Genomic DNA, 17,275 nt, shown 5'->3' with positions numbered 1-17,275 from the left:
TTCTGTCTGAGTATTAGCTATACATGTACAATTTAGTTGTGATAACATTATCTAATTACCACACCCCATTCCACCCATACACACCCCCACCTCACCCCTTCTACACAAACACAAGCAAATACCATTATATGATTCTGCCTGAGTGTTAGCCATACATGGTCAATTTAGTTGTGATAACATTATCTAATTAAATAAAAATGAATCTCTACAAATACCCTTGGGATGTCCTTCCACTGAGCTGATAAACAAGCTATTGCTTAACTGTTATATAAAGAAATCCTTCACCAGTTTAATATTATGCCTTATAATTAAGGCTCAAGGAATATACACTAGTATGTTTATGTATAGACCTAGGGATAAGAAGGATTAAGTATAGATACAAAAAAACAACAACAACAAACACACAAAAACACAAATTTTAGCTTTTTACTTTTCTATAGTGTGTTTACAACATTTTTAGGCTAATTAAGTTGTTGTTTTTGTGATTTTCTCTAAAAGTGTCATTTTTACATCAAATCTGCATTTACAAATGTATAATATTTGACTAATTTACTTTCCAAAATGTATACTTTTATTAAATGTTGCATGAAGAAGTAAGAAGTGCACAGCCATGTTAGGCCAAATAAAAAAAAATACATGTTTAATGTCCATTTTTTTTACATGAGGGGGAGGGGCTTTTTTTTAATTGGAAAAATGGTGCAAAACCCTATTTGGTCCATATTTGCATACACTCGATACCTGGAAAAAAGGAGGCAGCCTTTTTCATTTTTTGTCTGGTAAGTCCATCTACTGATCACAAAACTTTCCTGGAGTGCTTCTTATACATTTGTATAATAGACAGCTATAGAACTTCTCCAACTTCTTCATTAAAAAGTTATAACTGAAATTTCAGAAAATAAAAGAAAATTTAAGAATCTTCAAAAAAGGCAGCGGGAGGGCACGCTAAACATGTTTCTTTTTTTACTCGGCCTTAATTTGCCATTTTGTTTCTTCTCATTTATACTTCTCCCATATAAACAAACACATCAAATTCATCATTATTATACAATCCACAAGGAGAGACCCAGATAGATGAACAAACATACATGTACATGTATGTATTAACTTCCTGAATGTGAACCACACAAAGTATAGACACCTAAATTATGCTTACAAGTCAGTAATTCAAATTCATCAGTTAGTGTTAAGGCAATATTTGCATTGCTGATATTGGTCATCATATACCGTATAAAAACCTCATCTACAAGCATATAGAGTACTTTTGATGAAAGCTAAATTAATCCAGACGCCATCAATCGATAAAATTATAATATTATGGAGTACAAACAAGTACTATTATAAGATCAATCTATTGTATTGGCATATTTTCAGCTGTCTCATTTTAATTTAGCTTTCATCAAAAACACTCCATATGCTTGTAGACGAGGTTTTACGATATGCATGAAATGACCAACCATGCAATGTTTATTGGGTTCACTTTTTATTTACGAACTACAAAGTACAAGACTTGCATTACACTGTATGTATATGGCTCAAAATAAGCTAAGGTGTCATAAAAGTGTAACACACAATTATTTTTCCAGCTCTTTTCTTTTGGTCTCCAACCAGGTTTAAATTATAGTATGCACATATATCGTTCATAATACACTAAAAGAAAGATAAGTTATAGACCATTTACTTCACAAATTTAATTTTCTAGCCCTTGCGTACGTTATATTTGACAGACACAATTTTGATGATTTTCTGCAATCAAATAAAAATTTATAAAGTATTACATAAGGTATTTTGTGGTTATTTAGGTGTAGGACCTACAGCAACTGATTGTGGAAAAAAATGTGTCCAAATATTACAATAAGGAGGATAAATTGTTATAAATAAAATATGTGTGTCCGTCAAGCCATAACATACATAAGATGTCTGTCAAATGTAACATACAGAATAATAATTTGGCAAAAACAGTAGTTCAAGATGGGAAATTGAATAAAGATCACATGCAGTTTATAAATCACATGTTTTAAAACACTTTTATAAACTCTAAACTATCATCATAATGTGAACATCAAGTGATTTTTAATTTTTTTAAACAAATTGCGTATGTTACTTTTGACAGACACATACAAATCTTGCGTATGTTACTTGCGTACAAATGTTTGACAGACAACACTTAACAATGGATTGTGTCATCAAAAAAGCTTCTCCTCACAAAGTGATAGTGCCACAAAGCTAGGTGGAGCTAAATGCTATGTCATGTAGCATAATTAGCTGTATCACCCTAGTTTAGCAGGAATTACAGCACCGTCTTGCGTATGTTATATTTTGACAGACATTTCAAGAAAAATTTTTAAATTGTTATATGTTCAAAAAGATGGAAGACAATTACAAATTGATTATAATATGGAGAAATGAAGTTATTTACAATAGATTTACCCTTTAGTTTATGCTTCAAGTCTTTGTTTATAAAAAACTGAGGGACTTCAAAATCAATCAAAAGTTTTACAGACAATAGTAACATACGCAAGGCAAACTTTTAAATCCTTTTTTTGATCTGTTAACTTATAATTCATAATGCCTCTTTCTGGTTTTTTTATTGGTTTACTGCACCATTTTGGGAAACAGGTCACATGAATTTCTATAAGGATCCATAAAAAAAATTAAAAGCTGTTGAAAAAAGGCGTCTCTTGGCATGTTACAAATAAAAGTGTAAAAAAAGGCATTTTTACAGCTATTTTTTTTTTAATTATTATTTAGAGTGAAAGGATTTTACTTAAATTGTGTATGCTATGTCTTTACTACCTAAACTTGCCACTAAACTAGCAAATATTCCATTTCTATAATTATTATTTTTAAAAAAGATGTCAAAATATATGGCTATAATATGACACCTTAGCATATTTTGAGCCATATATATATCCTTGAATTGAGTCTAAACACTTGACTGCATAAGGGAGGGGCCGTCTGTGGGATGCATAATGAAGTATTTCTACTGATTTTTTTTTTGTTTTTTTTTTTTGGTTTATCCAAGCGGTTACATTCAAGCTATTTCAGCAGATCTCGTCCAAGCTCCCATTCCTTTTTAAAGGGGATTTTTATTTTAAGTTGTCTTCACTTTTCAGTTTGCTTCTTTTGACTTAAAAAGAATTGTTTCAGATACCTGTACAGTGAAATGATATTGCAAAATGAACAGCAAAATCAAATTTGTATTACAGTCCAACCTCCCTTATCCGGCCTTGATGGGACCAAACATTGGCTGAATAAGTGAAAAATCTGGATAAGTGAATTATATGTAATTCTGCTTTGAACTGCTTAACATTGAGACAGCAAAAGGTTCGGAAATGGGGTAATAACACTGAAAGATGGTATTTGAGCGCTTTATGCCACATTGTTATTGCCTTCTAAATTATTCAGTGCATGAAATCAAGTTCTCAAAGCATTTAAAGCATGTTTTTCTATGAAGATCACATATCCGGATAATAGAGAGAGAGAGAGAGATCTGTGTAAAAGAGGTTCGGATAAGGGAGGTTGAGCCGTATGGATACTTATGAATTATAATTAACATGTTTCATATCTCCCTCTCTGATCCACAGCCGAAACAGACGACAGTTCACGGTCTTTCCATTCGTTGAGCCAGGAAGAACAAGAGGAATTCTTCAAGAGAATAGCAGACAGATTGGCACAAATCGGTGACCAAATCGTTCAAGATTATCAAACTACAGAGGGCGCTGCCAATGCGTTCCCTGAGGAGGAAAGTTCTGGATCATCAAGCTATGTTTGGACAACTTCTAGTGGTGCTTCTGCTTCAGCTCCTATACCAGATGGTAAAAAAAAGTTTTATTGTTTTTGTTTTGTAAATGAGCAACCAGTGGTTAACCCCCTGAGCACTACCTGCTGATCTAACATTGCCTCTGATTGGTCATTTACATGATATCTTCATTTTAATCACCAATCAGAATGGAGCTTTGGAAATAATTCACCCCAATTTTTTTGCATGGTGAAATTCTTCTAACAATGTTGCTGATTAGTCCAATTGATAATGAAAACTTCTTTTTGGCCAATCAGCAGGTAGTGCTCAGGGGGTTAAAAGTGTTTGCCTATGATGCACAAGATCCATCATTTGGAGAATTGGCATATCCAGGTTTTCATAACAAGGGAGGGCATAAACTTGCAAATGTACCAACAGAAATATTTTTTGCTGACTGAAATTGTGAATTGTTGACCCCATTTTCCCCCAGGGTGCTCAAGAATCTAAAGTGGGAGTTGGGGTAGTAGTGTAGCGGTAGCCAGGGTTTTAGTGTGAGGGGGCAAAGCCAAATTTTTGTCCCCATTTATTGATTTTTGTCCCATTTTTATTCATTTTAAGGGCACTTTTTGACGTCCCCATTTGCTCCCTGAAAATTTTCTGGGTAGGCAGTTTTTCACCCCCGGCTCTACCCTGGGTAGGGGTCTGGGAAGGGGGATGAAGCTAAAAATTTTACAGGTGAAAGGGAGAAGTACATCACAGATTTTGGCAACATGTAGTATGGTTCTATGGTTCCCAGGGCAACAAGTACACACAAAATTGTGAATTGCTAACCCAAATTTTCTTAACCAGGGATCGTTGTGTACAGACAACCTGTAATGTACCAACAACAGTCCATGATTAGCGGGGTAGGGGCAGCAGGCTATGCCACTTAATTGGATTGGGTGCAGACCCCAGGGTAAACCCACTTGTCCACTACGTGTACAGAATGACACCTTTACATGTAATTTACAGTCAATTTTGAAAAAGAGTAGGATATAAAGCATAAAAAGAAATCACATGCTGAGCTGTGACACAGAAAATAGAACCCAAATACTTTCAAATGCAAATTATTTCTGTTCTGTTTTGTTTTGATTTTGGTTCTAATTTTTTCAAATAGCTCCACATTGATAATATCTCATCTGTTTATTGAACATCAAAATCAATGACAATCAATTCCAGCAACCAAATACAGAATCCATAATTATATGTCCGCACACTGCTCCTACAATTCCCCCATGACTTAACTAATTATACCATGATGATTTCAAAGTCTATGAGGTTATGTCTGGCCAAAGTAAGGTGTGAATTTCACTGCCTGTAATACTTAGCGTTACCTACATAAATGAAAACACCTAATTCTCATTACATAGATATAGTTGAACAAGCCATTTTCACTGACTTTTGATTTAAGAATTGTGTGAACCAAAAAGTGGTGTATTCTTGATGTAGGATATTTATGAGTTACTCCCCATTCCAGGAAAAAAATTCTGGAATGGGGAGTAGACTAGTGTAAATACTCCATTGCAAACACCCAGGGGGGTAAAAGGAGGGGCTAGATTTTGCAACACCCACAAAGACCGACAGTTTGATATTCATAGGTTTTCTTTCCCGGAGGTTTTTCGGTAGACAAACACAAAAGATGTGGAAATAAAAAGCTTTGAGACAAGTTCTATGTCAAAAATTGCATCCAAATTCCATTGTTCCATGTTATGAAAGGCATAATTATATGTAATTTGTATTGCCTCTTGAATGTCAAGGTTCTAGATTTGTATGTCAGAAGTGATATATCAAAAGACAGTCTTTAAAGACTGAACAACCCACCTCAACATAAAAATAGAAACTTTGTTATAAATTTGTCTTTGGGAGACCTAAGAATAGAAACTACCAACAAGCCTTTGTATAGTTTGATCGGCAACAAATAGTTTAACAACATACCTTGCAAAAATTCAAAGCCTTAGGTGCTGTACTTGTGACAAAATCAGCCTGAGATTTTAGATAAAATCTTGGGATCCGAGATGTAATTCATAATGATTGGAATATTAGTTGAACTTGCATATATGGCTGAAATATCATGTGTTGAGCTTGAGAAATAGTGTTTTCATGAATGTGCACCAAGTAAGTGCTAATTTGAGCCCTGTTAGGAGTAGGATTGGAGAGCAGTGGCAGCCAGGAATTTTCTTTTTGGAGGGGGGAAAAGTGAATTTGGGGGGCGGGAATCAACAAATTGTGTTCAAAGTTGATGCAAAAAGTGGACATTTTCATAATTTTGGATTTTTACTGCGGGTAGGGGACAAGAAAAATATTTGGTGAATACCCCCTTGTCCCTTTCACCCTCCCTACTGTTGGGGTGGCATCCCTTGAAGCCATAATGTACAATATTTTTTAAATGAATTTGGTTAATTTCTTGGCATATTTATAATGTTTACACATGTTCAAGCTTATATATCTAGGGCCAAATTTCTTGTGTTTGTAGGAAAACAGAACAATTTTGAAATCCCTCATAGAGCTAAAAGTTTATCTCAATATTTCAGCTTAAAATGACCAGAAAACCTCCTGACAGTAAAATACTAATAGTATTTCATCATTTTTAGCAACAGATAAAATTGTTTTAATTTGACCAAAATCATATATTATGGTTATACTATTACCTTCCACAGACAATTTCTCTAAATCTGTTGTACATGACATTTTTACAATTAAATTCGTTTTTTTCTTCTTCAATTTTCCCCCTTTCTTTCCCACAGACAATGCAGAAACCTACCGAGCTATTGGTGAAAGGATACAGCAAGATGTGGACAGTATAACAATGGTAAATTTTCTAGTTCACCTACTGCTTGTTTATATGAATAAGCAATTGAGAAAGAAACAAAGTCTAACCCGGACCTGACCTAGCAGAAGAATTATGTGTTTACACTGGGCAAAAGGTGTTAGCTAATAACAAATTCAGTTTATTTTTGAATTACCACCAAGGATTAAATTAATTAATTAAAGTAATTATAAAAAGTAATCAATAGTGAAGACTTAGAATTCAATTTCAATTAATGATGACCATCATTGGAATGGCAACCTTTTGAATTTTAATTGACCTTGTCTGTAAATCCCATACACCTTTGCGAGTAGACCTGAGATGTCGTCATTTGATAACATTCATAACCTCATTAATAAACGCGATGCGTGCGATCCAATTACATTTAGTTATTTGTGAAAACGCGAACGCAAATCGAAGTCATTAATATCTCACAATTGACCACAAAATGCGTAATTGTTCCAATGTCGCACACAATTGACCGGCGTTTGTGTGTTGTTGTGCGTCGGACAAACTGCGCGCACGCTGGCTGCCGTATTTGGATTTGCGCTACCATATTTGCACAGATTGTGATCGCACTTTTGTTATTGGTCGTCCTGTTTTAGCCTTATCGATTTTTGGAAAGGGAGGATTTAAAAATCATCTATTTTTATAAACTTTTGAGCAAAATTTTGTGTTATTTTGTAAGGTGAAGAGATTAAAGTGACGGTTATGAATGAGGTTAATAACTTTGCATCAGTAATATGTCGGGCATTTACGCTCCTCGGGATATTCCTCGGTTCCAAAGACAAAATGATAAAATTTTCACAATGCCCTCCAAATAACCGATGCGCAGTTATTAACCTCTAATTGTTACTGCGCATTGCAAGTCGGCGTGACATCAAATGACGATATCTCGGGTCTACTCGCAAAGGCTTATGGGATTTACCGAAAAGGTCAATTGATAACAACTGTACTTCTTGACATTTACATCAGAAAGGAAAACGTGATGACATGAAATATCAATCGCCACTTTTGCCCAGTGTACATTAGTTTAACCTTCATTCTGCAAAGAGGTTTTCACAAATATTACAAATTATCAACTTCCATTTTGGATATTTTAAAGATTATCCTCATGAAGTGTCAGCTGATTAAATGCTCATTAATGTGTAATGATGTTATGGAATTGTTGGCACTTTATAAATTGATATAATTTGATACTGGCACAGCAGAAGTGATGTAATGGGTTATTTCAGTTGAAATCCATACGCCCCCTATGGAAGACATGATCTTAATCTCCCACACAGGGAGGGTGAATTTCAAATGGGGTTACCTGAATGGGTGCCTCCATTGAAATCTACACTTCCTACGTGGGAGATTAAGGTCATGTTTTCTTAGAGGGTGTATCGCTCCATATACCCAAGACTGAGTAGATCTGATGAGGTCACTACACTGAGTTTCAGAGAAGAATGCCAGTCCCTTGCTCAGATTGACGCGAGCGCCTTGTTAATAAGCAGCGTACGCGGAGCTGTGTGTTCGCTTCAATGGCGCCGATCTGTGCTGACCAACAATTTGATGCACAATCGGCCAATCAGATTATCGTGTCTGTTGCTATGATTGTCAGACGATTAATTCAGCCAATTCCAGAACCCCACTTCCGTGTTTACGCTCTTCACATGTACACTCTCAAAATGTAAACAAGTGCCGTTCTTCTCTGACAAAAACTGTAATATAAACTAGTTATTCATACGTGTACACTCTTCAACTTCTCTTCCTGATACACCTTTATCTTCAGTACATGGCATTACCATAATACTGTCTGCACAGATCCTTGTGCTTAGAATTCAAAGAATATCACAAGTGCTTAGTTATGCACTTACAACCTTCTGACATTCAGTTAACAAGATATTCTTATAAGTAGACCTACCATGCTACTTTCACCATAGAGGTTCTCCAGAAGGGGAAACTATATCACTGATTTGCAAGTCATCTCCAACTTACCTACCGTTTTAGTTGTCTGGTCACGTCATCTATCTTGGCTTTACCAACAGCAGCTGAAAGGAGTATCCCATCATGCATTGCAATATATCTGCATGCTCCATTGCAAATGTATACAAAATATAAACAAGAGTCGCTTAGATATTGAGAGCTATTAATAGATTCACAAACCTCTAGGGGTGATATTTTTTCAAACAAAAGTCTAAGCTCCCCTGATTTTAAGCGAGTTATTGAAAGTTGAAGTGTGGGATTTTGTGTACATTTTATATGGCACGTTCAGTTCTATTATGGTACCGCAAAGCATAATGGGATATCCCCTTAGCTGCTGTGGGCTTCACCTATATCCAATCCCCTTATGCATGCAAGTAAAAAGACTTGGTTAACTAATAAATGTGTTATTTATAAAAGTGCGTCTGGCAGGACTTATCAACTTTCCATTATATATACACTAGGATCCACAACATGCTTATCTGTCAGGGCACAGTTCTTTAACTCCAATACATTTGTACAATCTACATTCATTGAATGACCTTTGAAAATATGAGTACAAACACTCATACTCTGCAACTTGAGGCCAAATTTTGCATTATGATTGTTTAATTGAGGTTATTGAACTATGCCACTGGAATGAGGCCATTGTGGTCCAGAGTGATATCCACTAAGCAACACATGAGGCTATATTCCAGTTGAAATCCATGACCTGGATCTTCCACATGCACAGGGAGTGTGAATTTCAAATGGGGCTACCTGAATGGGTGATTCCATTCGAAATCTGCACCCCCTTATGTGGTAGATTAAGGTCATGTCTTCCATAGGGGGTGTATGGCTTTCAACTGGAATACTCCATTATCATTATTACTTCTCGTTAAACAACAATTACGTTTGTAAACATCACATTTTTTTCATGCTGAAATTTATAGCACATTATATTTTGTATGCTGAAAGCAGGGCTTGAAATAAGCAGGAGCAAGGGGAAAATTTACCCCTTCTAAAAGGCATAATTCCCCTGGTTCTGAAACAGAACTGTGTGTATTTGTGCAATATTTACACAAAAACACCCAAAATTGCTCCTGGATCTGAAATCCTTATTTCAGGCCCTGGCTGAAAGAATGATAAACGTGCCTCAGCTCAGTTGCAATATTGTTGTAGCCTGAAATTATGATAAATGCCTCTTAGCAATGCTGCAATATGGTATAGAACAGAGGGAGTAAATAAATAGCGCAGTTTTTGTGTATGCTGAAGTTGTGATAAATGTCCCTCAATTCAGTTGCAATATAAGAATGGAGAGAGTTTCTATAAATAGCACGAACACTGTGATTTTGACAGCACTTCTTGCTAATTATCATTGATGGTCAATTTTTTTGTAGGCCAAACATGTGCCAACATGCTGACAACATTGGCAACTAAAAATCATACAAGAGCTTGTGTTCCATACTAAGCCCTTAAAGGATATCATAACCACCATCATAAATATGCATGGATGTTATTTTCTTTGTCATGTTAGACTAGAATATGATTAATGGCATATATTGATTACAATTATTACCATGGGAGTGATTGAGATTTTTCTTGCCTTGTGTACTGACTAATGCATCATTAACATGGGACAAAAATGATTTAAGAGCCATTTAGACATTGAGTCAGTTAGATGTGGGCCAAGTCATTGCTGTAAGGCTGTAAATTATTGTCTGCTAAGATGTGTGGTACAGCATTTACCTGTCTACACCAGGCACAAAAAGAAACTCGTCAGTTATATTCATCCTTGCTGTTCAATAACTTGATCCTTTCGGATTATTCTGAAATATACATTTTGTTAATTGGACGTTTCTTTCTCATTTGACACCCTGTTCGTGAAGATTGAGCAAGAATTGACCAAGATATGCACCTCAAACTCTCAAACCCCAAAATGAAAAGTTGCAATTTTAACGATTCAATTGTGCCTGTTACACTGTGTGCTTTATTGATTGGCCCGTGGTGCTTGTGTGCAATACAACGATGCGTTCCCATTGAAAACCGTTGAAAATGCAACTTTTCTTTTTGGGGTTTGAGGCTTTGGAGGCACATATCTTGGTTCGTTTTTCACGAACAGGGTGTCAAATGAGAAAGCAAAGTCCAATTAACAAAAAGTATATTTCAGAATAATCCAAAATTATCACGTTATTGAACAGCAAGGATGAATATAACTGACGAGTTTCTTTTTGTGCCTGGTGTATACCATATTCTGTTTGACTAAGGGGTACAACTTTGGACAGGACAGTAGCCAAGATTTGGGAAGGGGGAAGGCAGAGAACTAAAAGGTTAACCCTGTGTGAACTTTTCCTTTAAAACAGGGCCTATGTAAAACCAAATTACTAAAAATTGTGGAATTTTCTTCAAAAAATCGGTTGATTTTCAATGTTTCTTACCGAAAAAAAAAAACAGACCTTTTTCGGATTGACTTTTTTTTTGGGGGGGGGGGGTGTTGCACCTTGACACCCCCTGCCTTTTGATATCTATACATAACACTCTATGCTGCTGTTCTGGGTTTTTTTCCCAAATTGACATATATATGGGTCACTTATATTCAATGAAGTAAGTACCAACATTCTCCATACGACATCACTGTGACATGATGATCGATACACGCTTGTCAAAATTGAAAATCCAAGCTGTGAACTTTATTTTTTTTTGAAATTCGAGTATAATCCCACCCCCCAATTGTGAAAAATTTTCACCTAAAAACGGGTGGGACTATACTCGGACCAATACGGTAATTGTTTTCCACTCTCCACCCAATTGGGTGATTTTTAAGCATTTTGGTACTAAAAAACACCCACATTGTGAAAATTGGGTGCATTTAGTGTATCATCATTCAAGTTTAGGCTATTTGGGAACTCTTGCAGCAACCATATTGTCACTGTTTGGAACTGAAAACAGGCAATGCTGCCTCTGAGGTAAGTGTCATATTAAAGTTGGTCATACTCATATATAGGTAGACTAACTAAATGGTTTCATCATCATCATCAGGCTTAGCCTTATCACATGTATGCGGTGTCACTTACTAACCAGCTCACCTTGCTTTTGCTTCCATTCTTTCCTCTCCTATACTCTTATTATCACTGCACTTCTGATCACACCAACCAACCAACAGCGGAATCGTCATCATCTGCCTTTTCCACAGCAATCCATCATGACCGTCATACGCAACCGTACGTACATGACCTTCTACGAAACCATGCAGTCGCTGCTCGGACAGAATACCAGTCTAGAGGAGCTGGCGTTGGTGTTTAAATTTACCAAGTTAGCGATTAAAGTGGCACATAAGCTTGGGCAGAGGGCTAGTACTATCAAGGAGAATAGTATACGATACATTGGCGATAGGTTTGCTGAATGGCTGGATAGTCAAGGAGGATGGGTGAGTTATTGGGCTATTCCCGATGAAATCCACACTACCCCTGTGGAAGATTTTGGAAATATCTTCCACAGGGGGAGTATGTTTTTCAAATGTAATTGGTTAGGGTTAAGGCCACAATAAAAAAAGGTTTGTCTCAATGCTGACAAGTGGTTTGAAAACAAATGCGATTATTTTTTATTATTATTCCCGACTTGGTATTTTTATGGTATTTTGAGGGAAAAACATCTGATTTTCGCCAAATTTTTCCGGAAAATTTTTTTTTTTAAATTGTTTGAAATAAAAAAAAATTCTGCATTTTTTTTTTTTTTTTTCACAATTTTACAAATGCGCATTTGTAAGTTTTAAGACGAACCTTTTTTTTTTTTTTGGCCTAATCATTTTGAAACCCATATTCCCCCTACATGGCTTTACCTATATCTTCCACAACTGGAGTGAGTATTTCAAATTGAAGCTACCCAACTGTCTATTCTATTCAAAACCCATACTCCCTCTGTGGAAGACTTTAGCTAAATCTTCCACAGGGGTATTGTGGAATTTAAATGGAATAGCCCATTTTTATGATATGTCTGACACATAAAATAAATTCAGAGGGTAAAAAAACAAAAAACAGAATCCACTGTATAGAGCAAAATAAAATTGCCTGCATGGCAAAAAGTACAACATAGAGTTCTGGTTAGAATATAATTATATAGTATAGCAAAATACCTTAACTACACTACAAGATTCTTATTGCGGCCACCTGTACGGGTACACCATCACCAAGGTACCTGACTGGTGCACACAAAGTACCTACATAGTACCAATGCTTCTACTGCACAGAACCCACCAGCAGTGGCACTGCACTGGTACTACACTGATATTCCCCTGGTACTGCACAGTACCAACCTTGGCGACGATGTACCTGTGCAGGCGACCCAATAGGAATTTTGTAGTGTAGTTCTGGTGATTATTTGCACCTGTATGTAATGATGCGCACAATGTGTGTCATATATAACCACACATGACAACCTGCCAACATAGTGTGGATGCACTCAACTATTTGAGAATTTCACTTCATGGAAGTAAGGAATGAAAAAAGGATGGTATAATGAGCACCAGAGGCGTTAATTGTCACACTATTTTGCACTTTTACACAAACTTAAAATGAGGAAAATATTTTTGTAGTGTTAAGGTTAGTGTGAACAATATAAAACATCTAAGTGAAATAAGATGTTTAAAAAAGTGAGAATATTTGAAACTTATGGACCTAAAGTATGCTTCCATCTAGCAGATCTGAAGACGTTTGAAAACTGAATAATTACCTCAAACCTTTATATTGTCATATAAAATCTAGGTGTTTAAAAAAGTGGCACTATAACAAGCCTCCTCCTATGAAAAAAACTCATGTAATAATAATATGTATAAGTTTGTAGAATGGATCAAACTTGTCAAGTTTGATAAAGTCTAATTGGCCCTAACCAGTCCTGCTGATTGTGTTTCAAGAAAAATTCTTTTAAAGTTTAGAGGTGCTACTCATCAGATGAACTTATCATAAAAACATATAGGAAATGGTACATATAACAAAACTGAGATACAATCTCATTTGAGATTCTGTATAAAGGAATATTGCTTCTCTAAGTCTATAAATAGTTTCCCTATGTATGGTGCCAGTTTTTAAACTGTTCTCATGTCATTATTTGTTTTCTCCTTTTTTCATGCAGGGTTCTGTGGTATACAGCAGTGATTCAGACAGCGACGAATCCAAGGAGTCCAAAGAGTCTGAAATTGACTGATGAGTTTAGCCATTCATAGCTAGATAGATATTCCTATTAGCTGCAACACCATAATTACTGCCACATCTTATAACTCCCTTATGGGGACAGTATGAATGGGGAATTACGGCGATTATGATGATGTTGACTACTTCAAATGGTGTAGGTGTATCCGCTTCTTGGTCACATACATTATAAAAAAGTTTAGGCAAATAACGATATATCCATTTTTCTCAATTTTGAGATATTGGCAAATATAACTGGCCAAATATAAGGAAAATAATAAGAAAATGGGTGCTAATTTTCATCATTTTGTCAACAATTTGCCATGGGAGTTTTAAAAGTAAGGTGTCAATTTAAAGCCAGTTTTATAAGGTACATGTTTGAAGTCTCAACACAAAAGGTTTATAACATGTTGGTGGCCTACTGGCCTTACCTCAAAAAGTTTGAAAATGGCATATATTGATTTGTATCTGAACTTTTAACATACATTGTATCCTTGATTCAGTGTATTGTAGTGTATTCACAGATCTTGATATCCAAATGGTGTACATTTTGATGAGCTGGAGACCTGAATGAAGCTTATTTTGATATAACGGAAGGATCAACAAGGATGAATATAAGGCATCTCAAACTGACCACTCTGTGTTGTTTATTCGGCTAATGCTATAGAACCTGGGTCTGGATTCTCAAACAAAGACCAACTACATGATGCTTCATATGCTAAGACCAACTACATAAGGGCCTGTTTCACAAAGATCAATCTTACGATTGATTTAATAAGGGATATGTGTGGTAAATTAATCGTAAGATCAATTGTAATGCTTTGTGAAATGGCCCAGACTGATCATCTACTAATGATAGATTCTCCTGAGAAGTGTTGAAGAATTTGTGTCCTGGTTGAAATGTTTGTACAACGGTCACTCAAGCTCATCAATCATCATTGGAATTGTAATCATCATTGGAATCAATCATCATTGGAATTGTAATGACTGCATTTTCATCATGATGGATTATGCATAACAACATTGACATCATGTCAGAACACTCGTCACATTAAGTGGTTCATTCCCTTCAAGGCCAGTTCACTCATCTTACCTGCGGATGATAGTCTGATGTTATTCCACTAGGCCTGTTATCGACTGTCGTATGTGTCGTATTATCATCGATATGACCCTAAATCCGACATGTCAAAATAAATTCTCCTTTTTGTCACTTTACGACACATATCAAAAAGAAAAAAAATGAAATTTCCATGCTATTTTGTCCGAATAAGCTTACCATACGATCATGTTTTCATCGGAAAGTTGAAAATTACCTCCCAAAGTTTCCCCGAACCCGGAAGTATAACAAACCACAAAGTATGTTTACACTGGAAGTCGGTAATCGTAACTCATATCGATGTGATTTTAAGTTTATCTATCGACTTTGTTCAGCATTTTTATCTCATTACGAGTTTCGAAATGTGTCGATTGTCGTATTTTTTCCCCGACGAAGTGTTGAATAAGAAATCATGTGTCGATAACAGGCCTATATTCCACAACCTTCCTAGGTTGTGAAGACTGATAAAAGGTGTCATGTCGGGCATCTACATTCCTGTCAAGAAACTCAGAAGGGCTATAAAGGCCTATGATTACTTTCTGGTGTGATATATTCTGTTATATACTAGTAAACCATAAAATGATTATTCCGGTGTAGTTAATCGTAATTTAATCAACTCTGTATCACATATGCTTAAGATAAGTTGTTGCCATGACAGTATAATTCCATTGTTGCAGATTTGAATAGCTTTTTGCTCGTATAAAACATCATTCTAGTGCACAAAAGCAGCATTACAGATATCTTTTGAACTCAGGCGTAACAATGTACCTGTATTCTGTCAGAACGTATTCTTGGTTTCAGATTTACAATGGAGTATTGCTGTAAAGTGACAACTTTTGAATGTCCTTCATGTAAGCATACACAAATTTAGCCTATTCGAGGGATCAGTGACACAAAGACGTAACTCCATTTTTTGTGAATATGAGATTTTGATATCAAAATTTTCCAAAACATGAATGCTTTCCAATAAACTCATAGAGGTAATTCCTTATTAGCACCCCATTGAAATCAATGGCCAGTGAAACATAGACTTAACTACAAAAGTCATTGTGGACCAGTATCTTTAAACTCATTTTTCTCAGAATGGCCAAAATGGAGTTACGTCTTTGTGTAACTGACCCCTCGATTTTCAAGACTTCATTGAGGGATTATACAAGTTGATTCTTGAAGCTGTATAAGCTCTGTCTCTATACTATAGTATGTCTTGTCTCAATTTGGTAGTAACACAGTGGCAGATTTGAATCAGGTGCGTTAACCTGATCCCACGGGGCGTATACACACATGTAAAAGGGCGATTTGTCAGTACGCTGGGAACTCAACTGTGTAAATGCATCGATCCGAATCTGCCACTGCGAAATCCAACATGGCATTACTTTGAAAGAGACACACTATAGGCTAAAGCTGAGTATGCTTACGAAGATAATACTCTTTGAATAGTACTCTCCATGTAAAGGTACATTCAATCTCATGGTTCGTGCCAGGGTATAATACAAACAAGTGAATTTTGTTGGTGTAAAGTGGAACTGGTCAAACAATTCAGATAATATAGTCATAATTGTGCCATGATTTTTGTTTAATTTATATCAAGTTATGAAATGTTAAAGTATGGCATTGTGATTCAAATCATTATTCAAATGTTCTCTTTACACAGTGACTTGGGTCCTCATTTGTGTAAAATTAATTCAACAAAGCCATTGCTTCATATCTTATGTGAATGAGCATGTAATCAAATGTATGTTGATTATCCATTTTAACCAATGGTTGTCACAGCTAAATGTAAACCCATAACTCAAAATAAGTAGTACTAGTCACCAGATATGATTTTGTTAAAAGTGACCACTTTCTGGTACAGTCCAGCCTCAACCGTACCTTATTTATCCATGTTAATGCTCTTAAAGCCATGTTGTAACATTTCCATACGAACTAAAAAAGTCTTGATTTTTGCAGGGTATGTTAGGTTAATAAAGTACATTACAATATTTGTGTAAAAAACATAATTTAAAAAAATATTGAGGCATCCTCCTCAGCAAATGTTACAATATGGCTTTAAATAAAAAAACATGCTTTTTAATGCCAAGGTACCATATTTTATGGTCTGAAGCAATACATCTTTTCAGTGTTGTACCAACTCCATATGATGTCCAAATTTGAGCACTTTGACTTTCAATGCGGAATTATGCAGAATTCACTTGTCTAGATTTTCACTTATCCTGTCAATACTTGGTCTCATAGGGCCAGTTTCCCGAAGCATGGCTAGTGGTCAGGCTTCCTAAGCCACCAGGCTTAAGCCCAATTAGTCCTATATACCAGTGCTCATAATTTCACATCATACATCACCAAGGATAAATCAATAAAATGGATCCACATTGGTAAGGCTAGTCTACTGTTTTAGGAAGCTTGATCACCAACCAAGCTTCGAGAAATCGGACCATAATGGCCAAATGAAAGAGGTTGAACTGTACTAGATG

At 35.8% G+C, this 17,275-nt stretch overlaps 1 protein-coding gene across 1 annotated transcript in view; it reads left to right on the top strand.

Annotated features, from left to right (window-relative positions):
• The window catches only part of LOC140165791 (uncharacterized), a 108,428-nt gene extending 94,132 nt beyond the window's left edge, over nucleotides 1-14,296 (top strand). The window contains 4 exon segments of the mRNA XM_072189113.1: nucleotides 3,585-3,815; nucleotides 6,523-6,587; nucleotides 11,692-11,955; nucleotides 13,656-14,296. Of these exon segments, the coding sequence (XP_072045214.1) occupies nucleotides 3,585-3,815; nucleotides 6,523-6,587; nucleotides 11,692-11,955; nucleotides 13,656-13,727 (632 nt within the window). The 3' untranslated portion in view covers nucleotides 13,728-14,296.
• Nucleotides 14,297-17,275: the final 2,979 nt, after the last annotated feature.

The sequence above is a fragment of the Amphiura filiformis genome, chromosome 12 (assembly GCF_039555335.1).
Source record: "Amphiura filiformis chromosome 12, Afil_fr2py, whole genome shotgun sequence".
In the NCBI taxonomy this organism is placed as follows: Eukaryota; Metazoa; Echinodermata; class Ophiuroidea; order Amphilepidida; family Amphiuridae; genus Amphiura; species Amphiura filiformis.
Note: the sequence above shows the minus strand (reverse complement) of the source record. Positions and strands in the feature narration are given on the sequence as shown.